This window comes from Emydura macquarii, unplaced genomic scaffold (assembly GCF_026122565.2).
Source record: "Emydura macquarii macquarii isolate MOO-44397 ecotype Brisbane River unplaced genomic scaffold, CSIRO-AGI_Emac_v2 contig_1146, whole genome shotgun sequence".
Classification (NCBI taxonomy): domain Eukaryota; kingdom Metazoa; phylum Chordata; order Testudines; family Chelidae; genus Emydura; species Emydura macquarii.
This window is the reverse complement of record NW_027131283.1, coordinates 16514647-16527699: the sequence shown is the minus strand read 5'-3', so window position 1 is coordinate 16527699 and position 13053 is coordinate 16514647. Positions and strand designations below refer to the sequence as shown.

Genomic DNA, 13053 nt, shown 5'->3' with positions numbered 1-13053 from the left:
AATGGTCTGGTAGGAGAGAACATAGTTTGCCTTTCAGATCCCAGACTGCACCCCCTGCTGAACTAAACTGAGATCTGGATTCTTAACATAACCCCATGCTAATCAACCCTTGTCTAGTTTGATATTTTTTCGTGAAAGTGTTGCACAGCTCTAGATACTGTATAAATGCATGATAATTACCTCCCTTCTTCAGTTTTTGCTGATGACTTTTTCAGAGCCTACAAAAGAAAAAGACGTGAAGCCTCCAGTTCTTGTCAAAGAGAGAGGTAAAAATAGAAAAATAGAAGTTCTAAATTCCTAAGAATCCATATTTAGAAACGGGATTTTCAAAAGCACTTGGAGAGTTTGGTGTCGAACTCCTTTGGGGGCTTTTCAAAAATCTCATCCTAGATCATTAATTATTAATTACATGCTTCTGGAAATTATTATTTCTGCCCTTTAAAGCAGATTGCAGGTTATATGGTAATCACTTTAGGACCAACTAAGTATAATCACATAATCCTAAATGGTAGAGATAGAAAAGATTGTTTAAGTCATTTTAGTTCAAGTTTTGTTCATTCAATTTAAAATGTCTCAGGCAATGGGTCTTCCACTGTTTCCCTTCTGAGATTATTCCACAGTAAAAGAATCTTGTTTACTACAGACTTTTTTCTTTTAAAACTCTCACCATTGTTACCACATGTGCAGCTCCACCCATAATAGAAACAATAGAAGTGTTAGTGGTTATCATCATGTTGTCTAACCCCATACAGAGTTGGTCTAGATGAACATGGTAGTTAAACTGCAGAGGTCATGTGTGTCCTATCTACACTTAATGCTCCCACCATTCCTACCACTGGCATTAGCAGTGGTAAACTTGTGAAAAAAAGCCTCTTAGAGAAGACCTAACAGTCTACTCTTGTTTTTTCCCTCTCCCCTCCGGTTCCCTTTACATCATGTAGTGTGAAAGTTTAGACAATCCCTTTATTTCCTTTTCCGACTATTTTCTATACCTCCTTAGCTATGATTGCAGATCCTACATGCCTCTATGCCATGATCCACTTTTAATCATATTTCCACCAGTGTAGTTTCTCCTTCAAATCCCTCTTAAAAATTCTCCTTTCCCAAAGCCTATAAATCCTAGTGTTTCCCTTTAAGGAATAGTGTCACATAGAATAAAAGATTTAAAACAAACACAAAAGCCTATGAGCCTTTGATACATGAAACATCAACCAAAGCTACTGCATGAAGTTATTACTCTACCTGGTCCTCCATTCCTTCTCTTCCCAATAACGTATACAAAATTGTAACTTTTCAGAGGCCACAAGAAAACCCGCAGTGAAGTCTCCAGTTGTCATCAAAGAAAAAGGTAAAAATTATTTATCAAATTATACCATAACTGAGGCTCTGATTCTGAAATCAGATTTATGTGTACTAATTCTTGATCCCATATGAAGCCCCATTGAGGCTCTGTGCAGGCGCAAGAGCCCAGATCCTCAAAAGGTATTTAGGTGCCTATCTCCCATTGAAATCAATGAGAGTTAGGCACCTCATTACCCTTAAGGATCTGGGCCATGGATTCTTAAGTTGTGACCCTTTGGTGCAAGGATGTTTCTTCTTATTAGTCTATTAAGTGACATGCACCTTTATGGGGTACCTAATAATAATAATAATACTATAGATTTCAGAGACAGAAAGTTATTATTGCTCATCATTTCCCCTATCTTAATTTCATCTCATGTCTCCTAGTTGCATTTGCCATTTCATATTACATATCACTTACCCAATATAAGCACCATACCATTGTAATGTACTGTGTCTTACATTTAAAGATCAGGATTTACCTTCAAATAAAGAGTACATAGGATATACACGTACAGGATTTTGTAGGCAGTGATAAGAGTAATTATAACTAATTGAATGCTCTCAAGTTTACTTATTCATATTAAACTAGTTCAGACAAGAATTATATTGACACAGACACTATGTGCATGTTGATTAAACGCTTATTAAAAATGCATTATCTCAGGTTATATGGGTAAATACTTTAAGAGCAAATAACTAATAGATTAGCAATGCAATAACAGTCAGTTTAAACAAAGATACTATGGTCAGTCTTTAAAACTGCCAATTACCTTAACACTGCTTCAGACAACTAAATAGCATTCCCTCTTAATTGCTGGGTATTCTTTAGGGGATGCTGCAAATTATGAGGTAATATTTTCGCTGGCAGAAGTTTATGAAAGGCAAGATATGCATGTTTTTAAGGCACCCATTCTACATAACATATGCAGGTAATACTTAGAATAATAGGAGAGCAAGCTCTTTCACCAAGTCATAGAAGAAGACATAGCAGATATAAGAGGGAATAAAGATGTTCAACTAATGATCAGAGACATGTAAAGACTTCCATGTGAAAGTGTAAAATTGTTTAAAAAGATTACAGATAAGGGGAGAAATGAGAAACAAAAATCAGTGGTAAAATGGAAATAAATTGGGTGTTGTTACTAACCCTTTCCTATAGTAGGAGAACAAGAGAATAACTATAATTAAATCAGCTTATAAAACTGATTAATTATGCATTACATCAAAAGGATCTTTAATCTATGAAACTCCCTTCCACAAGATATAGGGGTTAAGATCTTAGCAGGGTTCCAAAAAGAGCACGAAGTACATTTGTCAGTGAGCATATTCATAGTTACATTAGACAGGATGAAAAAGTGGAAGACAAATCCTCACGTTTCAGGAGACAACCCAACCACTAACTGCCATAGGACATATTTAAACTAGAAAAGATTTGTCAGTATAGCTGTATTGTATTGCTGAGCTGACAAACCATCTTGCTACAGATGCAGTTTACACTGGCAAGAGTGTGCTTTTGCTGGTATATCTTATATCAATTCCCTGAATGAAATAAGCTATGCTGGCAAAAGTACTTTTATGTTGCTATAACTGCATTTACATTAGGGCTTTTTTGCCAGTATGAAAATAGTCACCAAAGAAATCACACACCCTAACAATCATTAGTGTACAAACAAATGTTTTAGTGTAGGTCTGGCCTAAGATTAGGAAGAAACTTCCTCTATGAGAAGATTATTCTATGATTCCTTCTTGCACCATTCTCTAAACCATCTACTGCTGGTCACTGTTAGATAGAATACATAAATGATTGGGTGAACTGATTGTCTGTTTTGGTATGATCATATGCTTATGCTAATATAACACACACAGTATTACCCTTACAGTTATGTGGAAATAATATTACTGGTGGGAAATATAATAAGAAGTAGTTGGAAAAGGGAATTATTTCCAACAGAAATTCCTGCTGGAACAAATCCTTTTGAAATTAGAGTGAAAAATTAGAATTGAGTGAAATAAAAATTTGTCATTTTAATTTTGACTTCAAATGCTATTTTATTTTTAACCACAAAGTTTGGGATTTTAAACATTTATGGCTCCCCCTTTTTTAAAACTGTTCCCCTTTTTTCTATTGGAAGAGCAGTAATTAAACAACAGTACAGAGTGATGTAGTGTTACTTTCTCCATTTCACAAAAAGTAAGTCTTGTTTTTGTTCAGTTTCCTTTATTATAGGGTAATGTGGTGTTTGTCTTTTACTGATTTGCTGAGAGTTGTTAGCTACTTTTGTTGTTTTAACTGAAACTTTCTTTCTTACCATAACTTAAGTCTTGCTCGTGGATGGTGTCAGATTTGGTACACTAACACAATGTGCCAAAAAGGAATGCACATTTCAAGTCTGTCAGTCTTGCAACTCAAATATCTTTATAAAAAACAAATGAAGTATAATATTCTATATAATTATGCCAAAAAGATTCCCATTTACTATTGCAGAAGCATGGGTGTCTTGCATCATTCTTATAATGAACTGCATTTAAAAAAAAAAAAACTTTTTAAAAAAGTAGGGCAGAGTTGCATATGTATAAGCCCTCTCTTTGGAGATAGTCCTTCTGCTGTTGAAATAAATTGCCAACCTCCCATTTGACTTTGTTGGAAACAGGCTCAGGTTGCCTAAGTGCATTCAATAAAGCAACCCAAACAGATGAGATGAAAATCAGTCATGTTCCAGCCATACAAGTTCATGGTTGGGTTTCAGTTCAATTGCTTCAGGTTCTGAAGAGTTCCTTGTATTTTTTCTGTTCTATGTGAAAGATCTTCATAAATCATTTTTATCCCCTGGAATTTATATATAAGCAGTGCTTTCAAAAGCAAATGGAACTAACCCAGTAATGCTGAATGTGTATGGCAGGACATTGACATTTTGTCAGAAAAGTGTAACCTCAATGTGAAAAGTGGCTTTAAGCATCCATGGGCAATGTTGTGCATCATTAGATCTTTCTTTCTTTCTTAACAATGATAAGTGACATATCACACAGAATATACAAACAGGGTTTGAGAAAAGTCTGTATCGGAGAAAACTGTTCCAGTGGGCCTCATGCCCTGTGGGAAACTAGGAAGAGAAGTTTACACTTACTCCTATTGTGGTTCTTTCAGTCAAAGTGACAGTGTACAATAAACAGGGAGCTCCTTTAATAGATAATGTAATTACAACCAAAGGAACATCATGGTTTGTGTAGTATTATGTCATTTTAGATAGAAGATGTCTAGTTCAGTTTTAATGACATTAGATGTAAGTGACTACAATATGCATCCCTTTGCTAAATTAAACTAATGATTGCAATATGGCAGCTGAATTCATATAAATCATATTAAACTGCATTGTGTAATCCAGAATAATAAAACATTACCAGATATTACAGTTAAATGGATGTGTTTGGTACATAGAAATTACCATACCAGATCAGACCATTGGTTCATCAAATCCAGAAGCCTATCTGACAGCTGCCCATACCAGGTGCTATGAGGAAACAGCAGCTGCTTCAGTGCACAGGTATTAAAGTGATGAGGTCCATATAAGTATGAAGATAGAGATAAATATATTAGTAGGTGTAAGTCTCCATTATTGCAATCAACATCCAGCTGTGAGAAACTTTGAATATACCTTTAAAAAGTGAAAGAAAAATAATAGAAAACATCCCTTTATATAGCTGGAGACTTATAATAACCTGGAAAAAGAAAAAAGGGAGCATGTTAAATGTTTACGTTCCAAAAAAGTTTGTACTTGTCATTTGATCTTCATACTCTGCTCTGCAAACAAAAGGATTCATAACTAACAAAAAATTGTGATCATGTGCATATAGTATGTGTACACGCACGTTACATAATATGTAGTTCCACATTATCTTTAGCAGGACACAGAATTTATAATGATACTAGGTGACACAATGTAGTAATACTAGAATAGGAAAAAGAGTATGTTTAGCTTGTGAGAGATTCACATTATATGAGACCTTGTGGAGTGTGGCTTATCAGATAGGAACTTGAGAGAGAGCATTAAAATTCTCTATTGACAAAGGAGGATGCTGTAAAAACATGGTCTAAACATTAGTTTGAGGTGCACAGCAGGAGACATCATATCTGCACACAATAGATGTAAGCATAGTGCCTCCAGGAGCTCTGGGGCAAAAGTATTCCTTAGTAGCTCTTGATAAGTCTTGTGAAAAATTTCAACAGATGTTTTCTAAAATTGCAAGTGTTTTCTAGGTGCACAGGCTCATTTCTTTGCACGTTCTACTCTGGCGTACAAAATTTAACTCCATGTATCTGGATGCTGGATCTTATAATTTTCAAAATAGGACAATCAGGTTATGTAATGCACCACAATGTCTTCCTTGGCCATTAGTTACAAAACACATTGCCATGGATCAAAAACTGGCTCAGAGACAGAAAGCAAGAAGTAGAGTAAATGGTATGTTTTCATTATAGCCAAAGGTTAACTGCAGGGTGCTTCCTGGTTCTCTACTAAATCCACATTGATTAATATTAGTGACCTGAAATGGGGATGAGTAATGATGTAGCAAAATTTGCTGATGAAATTTATTTAGGTTAGTCAGCACCAGAAAGGACTGTAAAGAACCTCAGAGAGATGTAAACAAGCTACGAGAATGGGCTAAATGATGGCAAATGAAATTCATCCTAAAGCACATTGGAGGGAAAATAATAATAACTAGCTCTTACGTAGCACTTTTCAGCAGTAGATTTCAAAGTGCTTTCCAAAAAGAGGTATCATCCCCATTTTACAGATAAGTAAACTGAGGCACACAGTGAAGAAGTGACTTGCTCAAGGTCACTTAGCAGGCTTCTGGCAAAGCTGGGAATAGAACTGAGGTTCCCTGAATTTCAGTCCTATGCGCTATCCTCTAGGTCACACTACTGCCTCCCATATTAAAACTATTTATACACTATACAGGGTTCAGAATTAAGTATCTCAGTTGAGGAAAGGGACCTGGACATCATTGTAGACAGCTTGGTGAAGAACTCAGCTCAATGTTTAATTGCAGTTAAAAAGGCTAACAAGATGTTAGCATGCATGAGATGGAATGGTGAAGCCTAGAAAGTATGTAACAATGTCTTTATATAAATCCCATGGTGCAGCCTCATGTGGAATGCTTATACAGTGCTCATCACCTGAGTATTGCTGAGCTAAAGGGAGTTCAGAGAAGAGTGACAGAAAAAATCAAGGGCCTGGAAAAAGCATTCCTGTGAAGACAGAATGAAAAGATTGAGATTGTTTACCGTAGAAAGGAAATGAATAAGAGGGGGGCATGATAAAAACTTATAAAATATTAAATGATAAAGAAGTGAGATCAGGAACTTCTGTGATTCATGTCTCATAACATGAGAACAAGGGGACATGCAATGAAAGTAACAGTTGGGAGATTTAAAACAGATACTTTATGAAACATGTAACTAAGCCTTGGAATTTATTACTACAGAAAGCCAAGAACTTAAATATTCACAAAGGGATTGGATATTTATGTAGATATCAAGCATATCCATATTTTTCATAATTAGTGAAAATATTTTGGAAGATTATTAAACTTTATGCTTCAGGGCTTAACCCAATATCTAAATATTACAGATCAAGATGGGACTTTAGTTAGGGGTGGAAGTAAATTATCCCACATCCACCTACTGTGGAGTTCTTATACTTTCCTCTGAAGTATCTGGTACTGATCACTGTTGGAGACTTGATACAGGAGTTGATAGACCTGGAGTCTGGTCCAAAATGGAAGTTCCCATGTTCCTAGGAACTATAGGATGGGATTCCTATGTTTTCTGGTCCTGACTGTACCTACTAGACATGCAAGCTTAGATTAGGGAGCCTTGAGAATGGAATGTGTGCTCTTATCTTTTGTATCCTGTCTAACTTAACTGGTAACATTCATATTTCCATCCCTAGAGGAATGATAAGCAAGTTGTATGGTTTTGGAAGAGGACGGAGTGATTGATGATCAGCTGGAGATGCTAGGATTTAAAGATTTCTTACCCCATCTCTACTTAGTCCTGTCTGAGGGCCTGATATGTAGGGACTTGCTAGGTATAGTTAAGCTCAGGAGTTTCTTCCTCAGAATGGTTTTATCAAGGAAGAATGAAAACAGGAAACAGCATTTCTGATAAAGGTTTTGTGTTCCCCAGTTCATCATTCTACTTTATTTAATGCCCTTCCCTGCTATGATTCCATGTCCAGTGAAGACTTACTACCTCACATTTGCTCTCAGAAAGTAAGGCAGCTTTTAGTTGTTGTAGACCAAATTCCATAGATAATCCACCCTTTTTTTTTTTTTAAAGATACAAATGCATTGCTCAGCTTCTTGAAAGTATGGTCTTTGTGCACTCTGTCATTATAAGTTTTAGTAAAAACATTTGATCAGAGCAATGCTATTGGCAATGGTAGTCAGCATGAGGTTTCTTCTGCCTCATGACATTTTTAGAACATTTACAGTATGTCATCAGAAAAAAGTTGATTTCCCTTCTATACGGGTCACTGTTAAAATACAGCATTTGCCATCACGTAGCACACAGTGGAGATGATATTACAACAGGTTTTCATTGTATATTTAGAAGAGGAAATATCTGTGGCAATTGTGATAAATAAGGTTTTTAGTGTATGATACCTAATCTTTGGGGAAAAAATAAAACTATAAAGATTATTTTCTGAAAGACAAGAGCCTGATTCTCCAATGCTTTGAAATTTGTGCAGTCAGTTATATTCAAGCAAAGTGGGTAAAAGTGGACCACATCCTGCCACTCTCCATAAAGTTATTTTACACGACTCCGGCAGCATTAAGAAGCCCTCTAACTGGCTTTCCCAGCTACACAAGGATTCTTCTAGTGTAGAGGAATACTCAGGTAGCTTATATCTAAAGTTTTGGATATGTCTGGCTGTCATAATGACTCCTGGTGACATAGCGTAGAGAGACCCTAACGCAACACTAAGTTATTCCAAGGGCTTATTGAGCTTTGAGCCATCCTCCGGCCGCTGATATTGGGAATGGAGTGTAAAAGTGGCATACAGCCAATTCCATCTTTCCCCCTCTGATCCTGTCCTGAGTACTTCTCAGCCAGACTCATGGACTTGGCAGTGTTTTACACCCACTAGACCAGTGTTTCTCAATTTTATTCCCGCCCTGGAACCTTTGTGCGCCCATGCCATACCCCAGGAACCCTTGCGCGCCCATGCCATACCCTCTGCCGAAAAGTCAAGAAAATCTTCCTCTTTTCGGCGGCGCGGTGTAGGCTTGATTCGGCGGTGCGCTCTCTGAGCCGTTGTTGGCGACGCGCAAGCAGCTGTTCGGCGGCACCCGATTTTTGTTACTTTTGGTGGTGTGGTTCTGCTTCTTCGCGGAACCCTTCAACTCAGCCCGTGGAACACCATTTGAGAAACACTGCACTAGACCAAGTCAGAATAACAACATTATATATATTTTGCGCTGGTATAAACACATCCAATGCATTAAATGCGTGGCCAGTCAGATCCCAGATCAGAAGATTCAGAGCTTTGAATCAGAAAAATCCTTCAAAACTTCAGATGCTCACCTGAAACTAATTTGAATTCATGCAGACATTTGGAGGTAATTTCTCTTCCACATCAAAACATGCAACCCTCCTTCTTCCATCTTACCTCTCCCATTCCACCTCAATTCAGCCATTGTTCTCCATTGAGTCATCATCACTTATTGCATTACAATAGTACCTAGAGGCCCAAATCAGAACCAGGACCCAAGTCTGCTAGACTCTGTACAAACACAACGGATGGTCTTTCTCCTAGAGGAAATATAATCTTAAAATATAATAGGTAACAGACAATAGGAGTGGAAATAAAATCACATATGTATAAAGGTCATCTGTGCTCACAGCTATTGAATTAAAGCTCTGAACCTTCTGATTTGGTGGGGTCTGACTCTCTACAGCCTTGAATCTGGCAGATACATTTATGCTGCTTTAGTACCAGCTCAGCTTCCAGAATCTTGCCCGCCACCCCACCTCCAAACACAATGATTGCTAGCTAATCCTCCAGCCTGGTCTAGTAACTCCATTGCTAGCTAATCCTCCAGCCTGGTCTAGTAACTCCATTGCCTTCGCTATAGATGTGTTGATTTACACCTGCTGATGATCTGGTTTATAGGTTCATGCATAAAGAGAGTAAACATTTTCTGGTTAAAAACAGTAGGTAAACTGGATTATAGGTAATGCCAAATATATCAGCTAAATATATCAGCATGTGGAAGAAGAACTTCTACTGCAGATTAAGCTACCTAGTTCAATCAGAGGATGCTACCGGTTTCTTAAGAAAATTTCAGTTTAGAGCCGGGTGAAAAATGGTTTTCCATCCTGTAAATAGTTTTGAGATTTTGAAATGTTTTCCCATCTTGAATTAAAAAAAAATTCTAATGTTTTGTTTAGATTTTGTTAAATTAAACTAAAAATGTTAAAAGTAAGTTAAGCCTGCTTACTGCCATGCAAAGTTATGTTTGGCGGTAAAGACCGCAGAATTTCCTAAAACAAGGAACACAGACCATGCTTCAAACACCTCCCCATCTTCTTTTCCCATTTTACTTTCCTCTGTAAGTGATTACTCTGAAGACTTTATCCTGTGTGTCTATCTCCGCATATAAATGAGAGGTGAGGAAAGATTGTTGTGTGGCTAAACCTCTACAGTAGGAGTCAGTAGGCTTGAGTTTTATTCCTGTCCTTGTCATTGATTTGCTGTATGCCTCCGGGCAAGTCATTTAATCTCGTCGAACCTCAGTTTCCACATCTGTAAAACAGGTATAATATTAGACATACTTGCCTTGAGGGTAAATTGATTAATCATTGTAAAGTGTTTTGAGATCCCTGCATGGATGGTATTCTGTATAATTTAGGCTCAAAATGTTGTTGGTATTATTTATCATTAACTTTAGACGTGAATAGCATTTTTTCTCTATTTCAGCTCCAGTGAAAAGTGAAGGAGAGAAGAAAGGTAAATCATTTATTTTCTCTTCACTGAAGTTCATTGTGAGTTTTGACTGTTGTGAGAAATGTTTGTTATTCAGTGACACAATTGCGATGATACATACCACCTCATGTGCTACCATCAAACAACTTTATCCAGTCCTACTGTGATAACAATTGTCATTTCCAGCTCTGTAGGTTCCTTTTTACTACAGACCAACATAGCCCACTACCCAACATCAGACACTGCAATCATTCTGACACTGAAGAAAATGAAAGGCTCTTATTATTTTACAATACATCAAAGAGAACAAAATTTTCTATGCACTGTGTACACTGATTTGATTGTTTCCCCTTCATAGAATGTGCTCTCCTACATGTTTTTCATTTTCCCTTTTTGAATCTTATATAACATGAAAATGTGTGCCATCATTAATATTATATTTGATATTAAGCAGTAAGGGCCCGATCGAAAACACATTGAAGTCGGTGGAAGGATTCCCACTGGATTAGGCCTTTAAATGTCACATGACACTAAATGCTCTCTATAGTGTCATCTCTCAAATGAACCTGTAACAATGTAAAGTATACTAGACTGCACTCAGACTATCTTATTTCAGTTACAAACAGAGCCTTTAGAAGAAAAAATAGTTTGGACATTTAAATTAGTATTTTGTTTAAAATATTTGGCTATATAAAAGTTTCAGTGATAAGATTATCAGGGGAAACATATTAAAAATAAAATCCTCCTTTTGGACCTAATTTTGTTTGTTGCCCATGGTAAAGCTGGAATAATTCTGTTGGTTTAAGCTGAGTTATTAGGGGTTGATATGTGTAACTGAGAGCAGAATTTGGCTCTGTATCATTATTTCTGAAACATTTCAATGAATTTTTAAATTATTCTTTCAAAAAAGGGCTTGGCACTCATCTGATTCTGTTTTTCAACAATATGACTCTTTTTACTATTCAGAAAGTGATTTTTAATCTTTCTTTTTCATGTATATGTATATTGGTTATAAATTAAATTTAAAAAAATGTAGTTCTCAACAGTTTTAATGGCTCATAGATGAAATCTTGGCTCCATTGAAGTTGATGGCAAAACTCCCCTTGATTTCAGTGGGGCCAGGATTTCACTTCATGTGTTTAACTGAATGCTGTTGTTCCTTCTGGTTATCCAAAACAATGCTAAATAGATATCCAGTGGAATTGTTTGTCCATGGACTAGTTTGCAATAATCAATGCACAAAAGGTAGCTCAAGGGACGGAGACTCAGAGCAGTGGCAGAAGCACTTACAACACTTGGTTTTAAGCCATCCGAACACTTACTGTGATCACACTCTTGAACTTACCATATTCATGGCTAGATTCTGAAGTGACAGACAGGAATGAGGTAATTGCCTACTGAGGTAGGATGCTAATGCTGTGAGACTTGCCCCTGATTATGGATCTATTCAGATAGAAATGTTAGGGGAATTTGCTATTTAGACTCTCATTTCAAAGACTTTAATATGTTTTCCTCTTCACTTATTTTCCATAGTTTAGAGTTTTTTCTTTCCCCTGCCATGGACCCTCCCCACAGAAATGAGAAAATATGAATTTGTAAAAAAATATTCTTAAGTCAAATAAAAATACTTTCACATTTCATTTACTTATGTGATTTTATATACTGTTTCCACTACTCATTTTCTCTTCTACTCTGTCCTTATATCTTCTCCTTCCCTGACATTATTTTTGCAACAAGGGCAGGTGGAGAAACTCTCAGATAGGTACCTGAGCAAGAGCAAGCTGTATTTAATGCACAGCTGACATCCCTGACCTACTTTTCACCAATGTGGAGAGTCAGGTTGAAGGCAAGACCAGTCTTTGTCTTTTAAATATTCTTTATTGCTTTATTGCATCTGACGAAGTGGGTTGCAGCCCACGAAAGCTTATGCCTGCAGAAATTTATTGCTTTCGATATTTTTGGACCTCCACCATTAAGTCTCTCCTCAGTTTTAGAGTGTCAGACAACGAGGGCAATGGGGGGAGAAACAGCAGCAGGGAGACAACAGGCTGTTGCTACAACTGCCAGCACCCAACAAGTTTGCAGCCTGGGGAAAGGGAAGATATTACTTCCAACGGGTATCTGCTCATCTGCGTGGCTTGAAACAAACAGCCTGGCTCTCGCCATACTTTAGTTTCATCGGCTGTGTGATGCATACATGGATAGCATTGTGTTTTAGTGGCAACCTCCCACCTATTACCACCTTTCTGCTTATTCTCTCATTGTCCAAAATTTGCCCTAGGCAAAAAATGTATTTCTCTGACTGGCAATAAAAATTAGCGATAATGTTTGTTTCCACAGCTGTAAAAATAATAGATGTACCTAGCATCTGATCTAAAAGAATCTGTCTCATTACCTAAAATGTATCATGCTACCTACACACTTGAGTTCAATTAGGACTATATCATCATCTTGCATGCATGTCACGTTGCACACATGCACCATACTGTATATGCAGCTTTCTCCAATTATTCCTTTCTTATTTAAATATACACCCTTCATCTAGGAAAGCAAGAATAATCAGACATAGAAAGAGAGACAAGCAGTCATAAAAGTGAAAGGGTGAAGATGGAGTGACACTTTCTAATGATGGTACATAGTGTGTATAGCATACATCAAATATGAAGGAATGTGAAAGACAGAAAAGAGTAGAATTAGACAGGTGAAAGCTAAAGTA

The 13053-nt window shown here is 36.9% G+C and overlaps 1 protein-coding gene across 10 annotated transcripts in view; it reads left to right on the top strand.

The window, feature by feature from the left end:
- The window catches only part of TRDN (triadin), a 301086-nt gene that overhangs the window by 236710 nt on the left and 51323 nt on the right, over window positions 1-13053 (top strand). For all 10 annotated transcript variants that reach the window (XM_067546684.1, XM_067546692.1, XM_067546686.1 and 7 more), the window contains 3 exons: window positions 216-266; window positions 1298-1348; window positions 10332-10361. In XM_067546684.1, coding sequence (XP_067402785.1) covers window positions 216-266; window positions 1298-1348; window positions 10332-10361 — 132 coding nt within the window. The remainder of the gene's footprint in view (window positions 1-215; window positions 267-1297; window positions 1349-10331; window positions 10362-13053) is intronic.